General features: G+C 49.5%; 1 protein-coding gene across 5 annotated transcripts; it reads left to right on the top strand.

Moving 5' to 3' along the window:
• Window positions 1-6437: 6437 nt before the first annotated feature.
• On the top strand, window positions 6438-13805 carry Dmrt2 (doublesex and mab-3 related transcription factor 2). 5 transcript variants are annotated; one of them, XM_042699374.1, is made up of 5 exons: window positions 6438-6830; window positions 7533-8135; window positions 9755-9857; window positions 11754-11834; window positions 12561-12647. In XM_042699374.1, the coding sequence occupies exons 2-4, from the start codon at window positions 7578-7580 to the stop codon at window positions 11807-11809; spliced, it is 717 nt and encodes a 238-aa protein (XP_042555308.1). In that variant the 5' UTR covers window positions 6438-6830; window positions 7533-7577; the 3' UTR covers window positions 11810-11834; window positions 12561-12647. The 5 variants fall into 5 exon arrangements, with proteins under 5 accessions (XP_042555308.1, XP_042555303.1, XP_042555305.1 ...); XM_042699369.1 differs by lacking the exon at window positions 11754-11834 and having other exon boundaries at window positions 6441-6830; window positions 12561-13805; XM_042699371.1 differs by lacking the exons at window positions 6438-6830; window positions 11754-11834 and adding an exon at window positions 6958-6985 and having other exon boundaries at window positions 12561-13805.
• Window positions 13806-14254: the final 449 nt, after the last annotated feature.

The raw sequence follows: 14254 nt of genomic DNA, 5'->3' as shown, positions 1-14254 counted from the left end.
CCTTTCCCTTTCCTTTCTCATTTCTGGGACGAGGAAAATCCCTCTTGTAGGCTAGTGGAGTACTCTGGAAAGGATCTGTGTCTTTTGCCAGTTGGCTGCAGGGCACAGATGATACTTCATGATGTCATGGACAGTCATTGGTTTTTCAAAGACTGGGTCAAGTACAGGTTGATCCTGATTCCTCCACTCTCTCTTCCAGCCCCGCCCCATCCTGGTGGAGGCTATGGAGCATCTTTTCAGGCAAATAGAGTATAGGGATATTTCCTGGAGAAACGGAGAGGATACCCTCCTCTCAGCAAACACCATTGTCCAGGGAGACTTTCTGGGTGAAAAAAAAAAAAACAAACAAACAAAAAGAACGTCCAACCTAAAAATTAAAAAGGAAAAAAACCCACTTTTGTTTCTCCCCAGACTATGTCTCTGGAGTAAAGCATTGCAAAGCATGGGCTAAAGAGATATATTTATATAACTTGATTTTTTCCCCTCTTACAAAATGTAGCTGTATCAGGGAGAAGCTAGAAGCTACAGGACCACCAGCCTGTTATGGCTTGTAGAAACTGTTTTTGTCACTTGAACGAATCTTCATTGGATCTGGGATGCAAAAACTTCGTTTTTGTGAAACTACCCTGTGGGTCTACCCTTAATGAGTTGACAGGTCTTTTTTTTTTTCTTTTTTCACAGCTTTGACAAGGCTTTTGACTACAAAGGATCGCTGGCAGAAATATGGAGGAGAAATGTCACTGAAATGTCAAAGCCAGTGCAATAGTTTGTTTCTGATTCTTCTCCCTCCATCTCCCTCTTTCTTGTACTTCTTGGACTTTCTTCATGCCCTGGATCTAGTTATCCATGCAAGTAGTCCATCCGTAGGAGCTAAAACATTTGTTACAGTTTTTCATCTTTAAGAGAAAAACTAGTAGTCATTGAGTTTTATTCTTCCAATTTCAGCTAGGGAACTGGAGGTGCAGGATGGTGGCAAAAGGATTTGCCCAGTGGGTTATACTCCAGGAAGAAGCTGAATTGTCACCTGCACCTACACCGCCATTCTTGTCTACTCAGAAGGCTGAGATCTGAGAATTGTGGTTTGAAGCCAGCCCAGGCAAGCAAGTCTGTGAGATTCTTAGCTCTAGGTAACCACCAAAAATCCAAAAAGTGGAGCTGTGACTTAAGTGGTAGAGGGCTAGCCTTGAGGAAAACAAACAAACAAAGGGTAGGAAAAGCACACAGGTTCTGAGTTCAAGCTCCAGAACCAGCACTCGCGTGCGCGCGCACACACACACACACCCCTCCATTATGTGATGGTAGTATGGAATGGACAGTTCTTATGGATAAACATTTATTGTTTCCTTTGTCCTGAGACCTACAAAGAGGCTCTCTCTGAGAGAGAGAGGTGGCAGCCAGCCATAGACCCTCTCCAGGCTGCTTTCCATTGCAAGGCTAACACCCCTAGGGTGGAGCCTAGGTCCCAGTACAACTGGAGTCTCTACCTCCCTGGAGGACCATTTGGAATGGGTACTGAAGAGACAAGGAAGACTGATTGCCTCATATCCTGGCAACTGTGTGACTTCCAAGTGAATTGAGCCAATGGAAGCAGAGAGAGAGAGAGAGAGAGAGAGAGAGAGAGAGAGAGAGAGAGAGAGAGAGAGAGAGAGAGAGAGAATGAATGTGTGTGTGTGTGTGTGTGTGTGTGTGTGTGTGTGTTGGGTAAGGCAGGCTAGTAGATACATAGGCAGGATTGTTCATAACTGCTTCTTCTGCATCCCATTGCAAGGGGCATGTTAAAAAAAAAGAAGGAAAACAAAGCTACATGATACAAAGACATTGAGCTGAAGCTGAACATCTTTTTGCAAACCCTCCATCCACTCAGCTGACTCTCACTTTCCCTTTCCTTTGTAACGGCAGGGGTGTGCATTGGGGCCTTCTCCTTTGATCTTAAAAGTCTTGGATTTGAATCCCAGTTCCCCATCATGAAGGGGTGATTCTCACTCAGAGAGGGAGAACTGAGTCTGGCGAAATTCGCTCTTCTCTCACCTCCATCCCCATTAGATGTGACAGGTCATAGATTTGGTTGCGCAAAGTAACTTGGGAAATCATATCTCTTCAGTCCCATGTGGGATTATTTATTTCGCCGCTCCATAGCCAGGCAAAATTGTAAGGCCAGAATGCACTTGCCTTCCACTAGATGCGAGGAGGAGACTGGCTGGAGACCATCTCTGGAGAAGCCCAGGCCATAACGAAACCCTATAAATCCCTTCGACCACGATGCCCAGAAAGGGCCAATCGTCTTTGGGAAGTTGATTTAGCTGGGCCAAATTAAGCCTCATTTGGATTTCCTTCTCCCAGTGTCCAGCTCTTTACATGTCCATTATTTGAGATACAAATCATTCTCAAGTTTGTCACTAAGCTAGGCTAAGTCGACTTTGCAATCAGAAAAGGATGGGGGGCTCTTCCCTCAGTAAGCGTGCGTGGGTGTACCAAGGGTGCAGATCCCGAACCCCACTCCCACTTCTAGCACTGAGGTCCGGGCATGCTTCACCTTTGGGCAGCGCCTGGGGAGGCATGTGATGTGAAAAAAATGCTTTCCTTCTTTTTTTTATTTGATTTTGTGTCTATCCTAGAATTTGAACTCACTGCCTGGGCCTGGGTGCTGTCCCTTAGCTTTCTTTTCTTTTCTTTTTCTTTTCTCCAGGTTGGTGCTCTACCCCTTGAGCCACACCTCCATATCTGATTTTTTTGGTGGTTAATCAGAGATACGAGTCTCACAGACATTCCTGCTGGGGCTGGCTTCCAACTGCCATCCTCAGATAGGATCAGCCTCCTTGAATAGCTAGGATGACTACCGAGGGCCAAGGCATCTGGCCTTTTATTGTCTTTCAATTTAGGGGCAGGTATTTGGAGAAAGAAAGCCACTTTTACCAAGGAAAGGAAAAGACCATCACTATTTCTTTGGCTCACTTGCTTGATTCCCTGAAGAGCTGGTGAGGGTCTGGGCTGAGAGAGTTTAGGGAAAGGGAGAAAGAAGCATGGGGTGGGAGGGAGGCGCCCCACCTGGCTCACTGTTGGCAGACTCCTAGGGTCACCCTGCCCCCCCCCCCCAGCTTGGAGGGCTGAATCCACAGTAGCCCTCCACTGTTTTGTAATTTACAAGAGGGACTCCACAGAATGGCATTTGGTGACCTGGTGTCCATTTACAAGCCGAAAGCGCTCTCTGTGGCCTCACCTATCAGCTCCAGGCCGGATCTCTTTTTTAAGAGGGGGACCTCCAGAGGTGGATTGCTTGACCCTCCTCCCTTCGGCCCCCCCCCCCCCCGCCCCACACCCCGCGCTTCAAATCAGCGCGTCCAGAAACGCCACGCGTCTCATTCTGCAGACAACTGAGGTACAGAACAACGCCACTGGCCGAGGTCAGCCAGCCGAGGAGCAACCAGGTCCAGTCCTGGATTCTCTGAGCTCGGGTTTCCTCTCCATTTAGTCCACCGCCAGCAGAGTTGGTGGAGAGTCGTAGATTGCTTTGACAACGCAATCAAAGGTATGATCACCCCCCCCCCCACCCCAGGGGGAAAACCGCACAGAATTCGGAGTTTAGTGTGAGCTCCCTTGAAGATCTTCTCCAGCTGCGCTCTCTCTCTCTTCGCACGATCGGTGGGAGCGAGGTTCTCTGGAGACGGTGGGGGCCCGAGGATGGGGTGTCATCGAACAGGACGGCGGTTATAACCAAGTGCGCAAATGGGGTGGGGTGGGGTGGGGGAAGGGGAGGCGGGGTGGGGGGGACCGTCGGGGATGGGGTGTGCAGGGTTTTTGCTGAGGTGAGGAGGGCATTGTGCGAGGGACACAGATCCTGGGCTGGTCGTCTAGGATCCTGCGCGTCCAAGCGTGAAGGTACGTATGGGGGGGGGGCGGGGACCACTTTCCCCACTTCAGGGTCTGATGGGGAGCACCCTGGGAGAAGCCACTAGTCGGTGGCTGCCAGACCCTTCCCAGGCCGCGGTCCCCCGTCCGCTCCGGGTCCCAGGAGCCAGCTCCAGCGCCCCCCCCCCCCCCCAGGCGAGGTGTACCGCGCTCTCCTAACCATTTATTTCTATGGTTGCAGTTCCAGGGCTGCGCGCTCACCCGTTTACTTTCAGTTTAGGAAACGGTCGCTCACCCCTCTCCACCACCGTCTCCCCCCCACCCCGTTTCCTCTTCTGTGCCCCCTCAATCTGGTTTATCCAAAAGTTGACTTTGTTGCTATTTAAAATGACCAGCGAAGGGCTAACGATGTCACACCTCTTCACTCCTGCCGGGCTGTAAAGGCAAGAGAAGAAAAGCCCAATAGCACCGTGGAGGCGGCCGTGGGGATGGGATGGGAGGGAGGGGTTAGTTTGTGGAAACGTGGGGAAGCCCGTTGGCCTAGGTATGGGGGAGGTGCGGGGGGTGATTTTTATTTTAAGGGTCTGGGGTAGGAGGGGTGGTGGAGATGGAGAAGAATTCTTCTTTTTTTTTTTTTTTGGAGAAGAATTCTATTCCTGTGGAATAGTTCCTAACTCCAGTACTAAAATCAGGAGTGCAGGAGAGAGGAAAATAATAATAATAATAATAATAATATACATGTCACCCAAACGCACTGCCAGTGTTTCCTACGGAGAGCCGGGAGCTTTAGGGCCCCACCTAGGACAGAGATTCTCATCACTTTTCCAGGAGTCCTTCCCAGATTTCTCTGGGTGCTCCAAGGTTTTTCCTCATTGGGGATGGAGGGAGCCAAAAGAAAAGAAGAGAAGCAAAGAAAACTGAGACGGATCTAGGTGTAGGGTGGTGGGTTGGGGGCCAGCCTGGTGTTTCCAAAGGAAAACTTTGTCCCCGAAGTCAAACAACAAAATTTCAAAAAGGAAAAACAAAACCAGACAAAACAAGCCTGGAAGAAGAACATTGTTTCCGCTGTGGTTAAGACTTCAAACGCTCCCACGGAGGCGGGTGTGTGTGTGTGTGGGGGGGGGGGAAATGCACCTCGATGAGATAAGAAAGCATGCAAAAGGTGAAGCTCAAACTGCCTGGTGTTGGCAAAGCAAAGGCACCTGCATCTCAAGCCCGAGGCAGGAGAGCGCAGCGCCCAGCTCTCGGCAGTCACCCTCGGAGACGGTTAACATCTAGGGGGAACATGCAGGTGCGTCCACTTCCTTTCCTGGGGAGAAGTACCCGCAAACATGGGAATCCAGTGCTTGGTCATCCGGAGAGAATTTTTCCCTCCTCACAACGAGCCCAACCATACCTGACGTTCTTACTTCGATGCGCCTGGCGCATTGCTACACAGAGAATCCGTTCAGCAATTACCTCCAACCAATCGTTCTTGCGGGCCTACTATGTGCTTGACACAAGGCAATAAAAATTCCTCCTCGGTTTCCTAAACCGATCCTTCTGGAGAGGGCTTGATTGCTCAAGGAAGGCAACCAGAAAAGCGTCTGCTGCGTGATTTTTAAATGCATCCCAACGAGCAACGCAGTAGCGTTGACTTTAGAGGACCAAGTTCTTCCGTTCATTGACTGGAAATGTAACCGTTCTAAATGGTTTTGCTTTTGTTTTGGCGAAAGATTTTTGTGGGAGATGAAGAGAGTCCCTTTTCATTGCAAATATATGCATGCAGACCCCCCCCCCCAGCAACTTATTACCAAGAGAACTATGTTTAAATGCATGCTTAGGGCACAGTGTCCCCCTTCCCCCCTTGATGCATCGCATGCTTTCCCATCCTCGCCCCAATTCACCGCGATCGTTATTTCAAATAGCAGAGAAAGAAATGTGACCTGACCACCTGCCTCCTCACGGGCTCTGTGAACTAAATGAGGAGCAATGTTTATCTCCAAGATGAGCAACGCTGGTCACACACACACACGCACACGCACACGCACACCACCCACGGGTCATCTGCACCCCGACTAGACGCTGAAAAGGACTTAGTCTTAGAGCAGAGAGAAGGTTAGAGTGGCCCGATCTCCACCTCGAGCCGGGGGGAAGCCATTGGAGATGCTGCTAATGAGGGATAGGCGCCAGCCAGTTTTGATCTCGGCCTCCTGATGTGCTTTACCTTCTCTGGCGGACAACGCGATGCGTAAGAGTTTTGTCTCCGCCAGGGTCCGAGCCCTCGGGGTGAAAGAGCCCTTCTCTCCCGCAGGCGCGGTGGCGCTTCAGGGTTTAGCTTCAGGAACCGGGACCCCGGCTGCTGCGAAGGCCGGGCGGGCTGAGTCTGGAGGAGCCGGGCTGGGAGGTAGAGCGTACTCCGCCCGGAGGAGGAGGAGAAGGGGGAGGAGGACGCCCCAGATGGCTGGCGTCGGCCAATCAGCGCGCACACCGCCTGACAACTGGCCAATCGGAGGGCGCGGAGCTGGGTGGAGTGTGGGGAGGCGAGTGGATAATACTAGGGAGGGGAGCGGAGGCTGGAGACCGCGGTGTGGGCGCCGCACACCCCGCCGTGGCGTGCGTGCGTGCCTGCGCCTGCGGGGAGAGGCTGCGTGGAGAGCCGGCGACCAGGGCTGGCCTCTTGGAGGCCAGCAGAAGTCGAAAGCGGACTCAGCCCCAGGGCACAGCCCCGGGCTGGAAGAAGGAACAGAACTTGGCAGAGTTTGGGAGGCGCTGGGAGAGGACTGGCTTCACCTCCCTCCCTTCCCGGCTCCTACACTCTCCTCTACCTCCCTCCCTCGCATGCCCACCTAAAGGGGCTCGGGCCGCCTGTCATCCCCACTCTCAGGTTTCGTGGCGCGGGGTGGCCACGCTCCTTCCCTCCCCGCCCCATTTCCATTTGCACGCACACTCTGCAGCCCGATCCTCAAGCTGGAGACCTCTGGACTCTGGGCCTCCGAGTTCTGGTGAGTTCGGCGGTGCCGGCGGCCGGGGTGTCGGGGAGGAGCCAAGGGCTCGAGCCACCTTTCCACGTCGGTTCTGTTTGACTGGCCTGTCTGGTTTTCCTGGAAATCAAGAAGCGTGGCTCAGCCCTGTGCGGGGTGATGCTGATCGAGTGACTGTCGGTTTTCAGTTGCCTCTTTGGGGATGAGGGGAGGGGGTGATGGAAGACCTTCTCCAGGGTCCCGGTGGTGGTGATGGTGGTGTAGGGGAACGAGAGGCTTTGGGGAAGCGTCAGTGTTGTTTGTGGCAGGAAGAGCACCCGCATCGGTGCGCTTTTCTTGCTTTTCTTTCTTCCGATGTGCACCCTGGCCGTGGGAGTTGGGTCTGGCAAGGCCTGAGGTTTAGGGCGGCCTGGGCAGAGGCGGTGGCCCCGTGTCTGAGGTCAATGAGTTCCTGGGGGATTTGTTTCAGGAGGGCTGTGTTTGTTGGCGGGTCAGGTGCTTACAGATCATCGGGAATCCATGACATGAAATTCCCTCCTTCCCCCGTTGGACTGTGGATCGCTCGGGCCCTTAGAGATACAAGAAAGGACTCCGGGAGGGAGGATTCTAGAGCAGGAGAACTCGAGGCAGAAGCCTGGCCTGTGGAAGGCCCGGGCCGCAGGCTCAGGCCTGGCCCCTGCCGACCTCGGGCGCGTCTTGGGACCGGGTTCTGTGTCTCCCCAGAGTGTGGGCAGCCGAGACCAGCGAGGCACCGCGCGCGCGCGCGCCATGGCCGGTCGGCCAGCAGGTCCTGGAGCCGGGGACTGGGAGATCGACGTGGAGAGCTTGGAGCTGGAGGAAGAGGACGGCCGTGGGGCGCCGCCGCCGCCGCCACCCTCGCCACCCAGCCCGCTGGCGGCGGCCCACGGGGCCGGCGAGGAGGAAGAGGAGGAGGACGACGACGACGACGCGGAGGACGCAGACCCGGAGGAGGACGGTGACAGCGAGGAGACGGGCGCCTCGCCACCGCCGCGGGGCCCGGGCGGGCCGGAGCCAGCGGGGGAAGAGCGGCCGCCGAGGCCCCCGCCCCCCGCGCCCGGGCCGTCGCTGCCGCCGTCCGGCCCGGCGGAGCGCGGGGCCGAGGCGGGCGGCGGCCCCGAGCCGCGCAAGCTGAGCCGCACGCCCAAGTGCGCGCGCTGCCGCAACCACGGCGTGGTGTCCTGCCTCAAGGGCCACAAGCGCTTCTGCCGCTGGCGGGACTGCCAGTGTGCCAACTGCCTGCTGGTGGTGGAGCGCCAGCGCGTCATGGCCGCCCAGGTGGCGCTCCGGAGGCAGCAGGCCACCGAGGTGCGTGCGCGCGGGGCCCTCCCCGGCCCCGGGCTGGGGCGCGCAGCCGTGCGTCCCGGGGTCGCCCGGGGAGTCAGGAGGGGACCGGGCCGCGACCCATTCCCCTTGTGATGCTGACACCCCCCCCCCCCAACTACTAGAGAGTAGCCTCAGGAGGGAGGGAAGGCCGGGGGAACTTGGCCGGACCTTAATTCCTATTGAAAAGCAGAGCGCGTGGAGGTTCCTTTGAGACCCGGTGTGTGTGTGTGTGTGTGTGAAAGTTACTTTATGATTATGACTATTCATGATCATTACTATTACTGTTTTTCTTGTGCTGGTTTTGGAGGGTTTGAACTCAGGGCCTGGGCGCTGTCCCTTAGGCCCCCCGCCCACTTTTTATGTGTGTGATTAATTGGAGATGCGAATTCTCATTTCTGGCTTTGAAGCCAGCATCTCAGATCTCAACCTCCTGAGTAGCTAAGATGAGAGGTTTGGGCGATGGTTGCCCCATGTTAATTTATTTCAGTTAGTTTACGTGGCGGGCTGGGATGGGCTGAGGGAGGTGGCCACAGGGCCAGGCCTCATTCCCACAGGCAGGCCGGGTCCCCAGAGCTCTCCACAGTCACCTTTAGCGACAGGGCGAATCTTGTGACAGAAGGAGAGACCAAGTCGGGCATCTGCAGCCCCCAGCGGGTGTGGTCAAAGAATCTGTGCAGGGGTCCTGTGGCACGAGGGGGCTCAGGTGGGCAGAGAGCAAGGGTAGTCGTTAGAAGAGAGGCTTGGATTTATCATATATATATATATATATATATATTATTTTAAACAGTTGATGTCAGGGCAAACAAGGGAAGCTTTACAGAGCCTCTTCCTAGGTGCAGGGAAGACTAAATGAAAATAAAATTGCCATGTTGGGGATGAAACCAGGGTCTCACTGGTGCTAGGCTAGCGCTCTGCCACTGAGCCACACTCCCAGTCCCGGGAAAGCTTTCCATTTGACCTTCTTGACAGATATCCACTGGCAACTAGGTCAACATACATGCCAAAGCAGGCGAGGTCCCAAGGGAGAGAGAGTGCTACCCCCTCCCCCCCCCCCTTGGTCTCTCACCAAACAAACCTCTTGCAAGCTTCCCCATAATCCACTGGGTTGGATTAGAAAAGATTCCAGAATTCCACTGGGTGACATAGGCTGGGAATGCAGGAAGACTATTTCCCCTCTCCATCACCCTATTTTATCCACCTTATCTGGGAAGAAGCCTGTCCTTTTCTGCTCAACTGCCCTTTAAGGTCCTGTGCATGTTCACCCCAATGCAACCATCAGCTCAGTCGTATCTTCAGGAAAGACTCCCTTAGCCATCCATTTCACCTCCCTCCATGTCACTTTGGGGGACATTTTCCCTGAACTATTTCTAGAGTGACTGCTAACTAGTTACAGGCTCAAGAGAGAGCTTCAAACTGGTGAACCTAGGATTAAGGGGTGCGCATTTTAACTTGTTTGGAATGGTTCCCCCCCCCCTCACCTCCAGGCTAGCAAAATAAATATATTTAGTTTGGTGTAGGTTTTAGAAGCTTTACTAATAATATCCTTTCTATTTCTCCTACACTTTCTTTCAAGGCACTGATTATGTTTGTTGTGTTTACAGGACAAGAAGGGACTTTCTGGGAAACAGAATAATTTCGAGCGCAAAGCTGTGTATCAGAGGCAAGTCAGGACACCTAGTTTGTTGGCCAAAAGCATTTTAGAAGGTAAGGCAATGCTTAATTACTCTTTAGCCTCTTGAACTGAGTTGAATGACTCTCATTATTCAGACATATGACATAATTCTCTCTCTCTCTCTTTTTCTTTCTGCTCAAGGCTAGAGCTCTACCACTTGAGCCACAGCTCCATGAATGGTTTTGTTTTTTTTTTGATGGTTAACTGGAGATAAGAGGCTCAGGGACTTTTCTGCCTGGGCTGGCTTCAAATCTCCATCTTTTGCTCTCAGCCTCCTGAGCAACTAGGATTATAGACACAAGTCATGGTGCCCTACTTCATACTTGGTAACATAATGAAGAAGATATCTGCAGAGAAAAGCAATTTTTATTAGAAAATATTCCCCTAGGAGGAAAATAAGGTCCAGGAAGGGGCATCCTCATACTTGGTGTCATCATTACTTTTTAAGAACCCTGCTCACATTTTAAGAGCTAATAGGTTAAGTTGGAATCCATGTGAAATTTGGCTCAGATATACATTGCAAAATGATCCAGGAGCAGATGTTTTGGAAGGAAATAAATGAATGAAAATGCTCACGTACCAGACCCCTTCTCTTTCCTTAGCTGTAAGGAGCTACTTGGACAAAGTATGTGAAGCAAAGTCAGCAATGGGTGATTAATCAGCGCATCTAGTCTGGGATTCAACTTCAGGTTCCATGCTTTTCCATTGTACTCTTTCCTCCCTGGCCATCGAGATAACTGCTATTCTATTCCACACTTTTATCTTGGACAGTTAAGGTTGTAGAATCTCAAAGACAAAATTTGAATCAAACAAGCAAAGTAGAGGTTGAATTTGAGCAGTGTGAATTCTCCTCATGTTTTCACATTTGGTTCCTTTTCCTTAATGTATTACTGATATTCTAAAGCATCGTTCTTTGGGTAGTGTTTATTAAATCTGCTAAGTGATTGCTGGGCTACCTCTCATGGCTTTCTTTTGGCTTCTTTAAATTTTCTTGAAATTTACCTAAGAGAAACTCTGTATTAGCTTTAGTCCACATCAGAAAGTTCCCATGGAAAGAATTTTTTTTTTTCCCCTTAAAGTGAATAGATATTTGAGTTCTTTCTTCAGTTCATTCTTTTTCTCGTGTTGCTTCTGAATTCAGTTGATGCAGGGCAGGTTTTAAAGTTTGTGTCTCACCCAGTGCTGTGCACTTCTGACCTTAGAGAAGATTCTCATGAAGTAAAAACGAATTGGGTTACATAGTGGGTAAACAGATTTATAACCATAGGAACCACATTGATAAATTGAAATTTTGCCAAAGCAATTTGAGAAGTCAGAGGACTAAACGGAACAGTAGAGTCAAGTAAATAACTTCCTGGCAAACACTTGGGAAAGAAATTGGAAACATTAATTTTCAAGTTTTATTTCATTTGCAAATGAATACAATGGGTTGGTCACCATGTAAGCACAAATATCACCACGGATCCTTCAAACAAATTTGATAGTGGTGAGTGTTTGGAAATGATGACACACTCTGAGTATTTCATGCCACCAGGAATTCTGTTTACATTACACTAATCTCTGGTTTTGATTTTGTCTCTATTCATGAAATGTGTGATGACTTAATCTTCATTTTAATGATCGCTTGTTCAACCATTTTGGTATCTGGCCAACATGATTGAGCTTGGGAAAAATGCTTCAAACCTGTTATTTTGAATATAACTGGGAATACCCTTGGCGCCCCCCACCTCCAGTTTTGTTTTGCTTTTGCTTTTCTCTATTTGTACTGGTTGTTAAGGGGAAGACCTGGCTAAATTGTCCATTGTAAAGTATGTTTGACTAGTAACAGCACTTTTCAATTTTCTATGCTTCTCTATTTCCTTAGGTCTTTTTTGTTCTTTTTCTCCTCACTAATCTCCTTTAACTTTCTTTTTTTCTTTTTCTCCTAGTTCTCCTTGGATTATTCTACAACTGTAACAATATGTACATAATGAGGCATCTTTAGAAAATAAAAGTGACTTCAGCTCTAGGTATAGATATATAATTTTTTCTTTTTTCGTTTTTTGTGTGCCAGTACTAGTGCTTGCACTCAGGGCCTGGGCACTGTTCCTTAGCTTTTTATTCTCAATGCTAGCTCTCTATTGCCTGAGCCACATCTCTAATTCTGACTTTTTGCTGATGAATTGGGGTTAACAGTCTCATGGACTTTTCCTGCTTAACTTGGCTTTCAACTGTGGTCTTCAGATCTTAGTCTCTTGAGTAGCTAGGATTACAGGCATGAGCCACTGGCTAGATACCTTTTAAAATAATGAACACAGATGAAAAGAGAAGAAGGCATTGGTTGACGCAAGATGGACATCTTTACCTCTTAATATGTATGAATCTAGGAAGAATATTAAAGTCTCAGTCAATAAATACACTTGTTCAAGCAAGCAAGCAGATAAACATATATATATATATGTACACACATATACATATACATACATACATATATATATATATATATATATATATATAAATATGAAGATACATATCCCCAAACCAAAAACCAGGAACAAATGTTACAAGATGGAAATGTTTTCCTCAGAGGAAACAAATCGAAATTGAACCTAAACTTTTGCTCTCTATTGAAAAGTATTAGGGATCTAGAATTATGCACAATTGTTCTACTGAGTTTTGGAGTTTCCTTTTGTCGTTTTTGCAGATTTTCATCCCGAAATGCTAATCTCTTTGCTGTGCACGTTTGCATGTTTCAGGTTATCGCCCCATAACAGCCGAGACTTACCTAGGAGGGACCCTACCTCTGCCTCCTCCAGTTAGTGACAGAATGAGGAAAAGAAGGGCGTTTGCTGACAAGGAATTGGAGAACATTATGCTGGAAAGAGAGTACAAAGAGAGGGAGATGTTGGAAACTTCTCAGACTGCTGCTTTGTTCCTGCCCAACCGCATGGTGCCAGGACCTGAATACAACTCCTTCAAAAGTGCTTATAGTCCATCCCCAGGGGAGCCAGTGAGCAAGGAATTCTGCAATTTGATGCCCACCTGCCTTGATCTTACCATGCAGTATTCAGGATCTGGGAATATGGAACTGATTTCTTCTAACGTCAGTGTGGCCACAACTTATAGGCAATATCCACTATCTTCAAGATTTTTCGTTTGGCCCAAGTGTGGTCCCATTAGTGACACCCTCCTTTATCAGCAGTGCTTGCTAAATGCTACCACCTCAGTTCAAGCCCTGAAGCCAGGGGCCAGCTGGGAGTTGAAAGGAGTCCGGGACGGGCTCAGTGCAGAACATGACATGCTGCCTCCCAAACTGGAAGGTCCCATGGTACTGCCTCACACTCCAGAGATCCAGACATCCAGAAGTGACCTGCAGGGTCACCAGGCTATCCCAGAGAGGTCTGCTTTCTCCCCTCCCCGGCGGAATTTCTCTCCCATTGTTGACACGGACTGCCTGGCAGCTCAAGGGCAAGTCTTAAACAAGATCAGCAAAGAAAACACCAGGCACCCAATGCCACTTAAACCTAATCCATTCCATTCATTACTCCAGCAAACACAAAGTGACAAATTAGGTCCTGAATTGAAAGCACCACCATTTGTCAAAGAAGCCTTTGAAGAGACCCCAAAGAAACGCAGGGAGTGTCTGGTCCAGGAAAACCAGAGGTACACATTTACAATAGATAGGTGTGCAAAAGACCTTTTTGTAGCCAAACAAGTTGGAACAAAACTCGCGGTGAATGAACCGCTGTCGTTTTCTGTCGAGTCTATTCTCAAGAGACCCTCATCTGCCGTCACTCATGTCTCTCAGTGAAACGCTGCTCCCATGGACAGCTGGATTCTTCTGCAGTCTCAGAGCATTCTTGCCATGTGCTTTTTTTCATTTTAAAATAAATGTTTGTATAAAGAAATTTCTAACGTAAATGATGATTCCTACAAATTCTATATATTCACATGCATGTACCTTTCTCTATCACATCAATATATTTAAACCTGGAACTTGCTGAAGGGGCAAATTGTAAAGTTCTCTGCTTTACATTTCAGAAAGCAATAAACTTGACATTAGCTTTTAAAGACCCATTATTTGTGGAGGCAAATAGCTGTCTCTGTCTAGATGACATGGTGTCCTTCCTTGAAAATGTGTTCTTTATTTTTCTGGGATTCTCTGTATTTTCAAGTGAGCCTGCTGGTCCCTGGTGGTCACAAGAGTATTCCTAAAGTGCTTTAGTTTTAGATGAATTTGCTTGTTTATTTTGTAGTGGTGCAGATCAAATCAAGGGCTGTGTGCAAGGCAGGCCAGCATTCCACTACTGAGATGTACCCTTGGACCTAGTTTTGCATTTTGAAGGACATAGATGGAGGCAAAAATAAATTTAGGGAGAATGTTAGGAGAATGTTAGGGCTGGTTGCATATTTATAGAATCATAATTTCATACTGTTGGACAAAGTGGAA

The sequence above is a fragment of the Dipodomys spectabilis genome, unplaced genomic scaffold (genome assembly GCF_019054845.1).
Source record: "Dipodomys spectabilis isolate Male_0828 unplaced genomic scaffold, ASM1905484v1 ptg000241l, whole genome shotgun sequence".
Taxonomy (NCBI): domain Eukaryota; kingdom Metazoa; phylum Chordata; class Mammalia; order Rodentia; family Heteromyidae; genus Dipodomys; species Dipodomys spectabilis.
The sequence above is the reverse complement of the archived record's forward strand: the minus strand, read 5'-3'. Positions and strand labels throughout refer to the sequence as shown.

Excerpts from the sequence above, each read along its gene's own strand:
- Dmrt2 (XM_042699369.1), top strand. The coding sequence starts at position 7,578 with ATGGCCGGTCGGCCAGCAGGTCCTGGAGCCGGGGACTGGGAGATCGAC. Across the intron at positions 8,136-9,754 it reads GGAGGCAGCAGGCCACCGAG|GACAAGAAGGGACTTTCTGG; the intron begins GTGCGTGCGCGC and ends TTGTGTTTACAG. Across the intron at positions 9,858-12,560 it reads GGCCAAAAGCATTTTAGAAG|GTTATCGCCCCATAACAGCC; the intron begins GTAAGGCAATGC and ends TGCATGTTTCAG.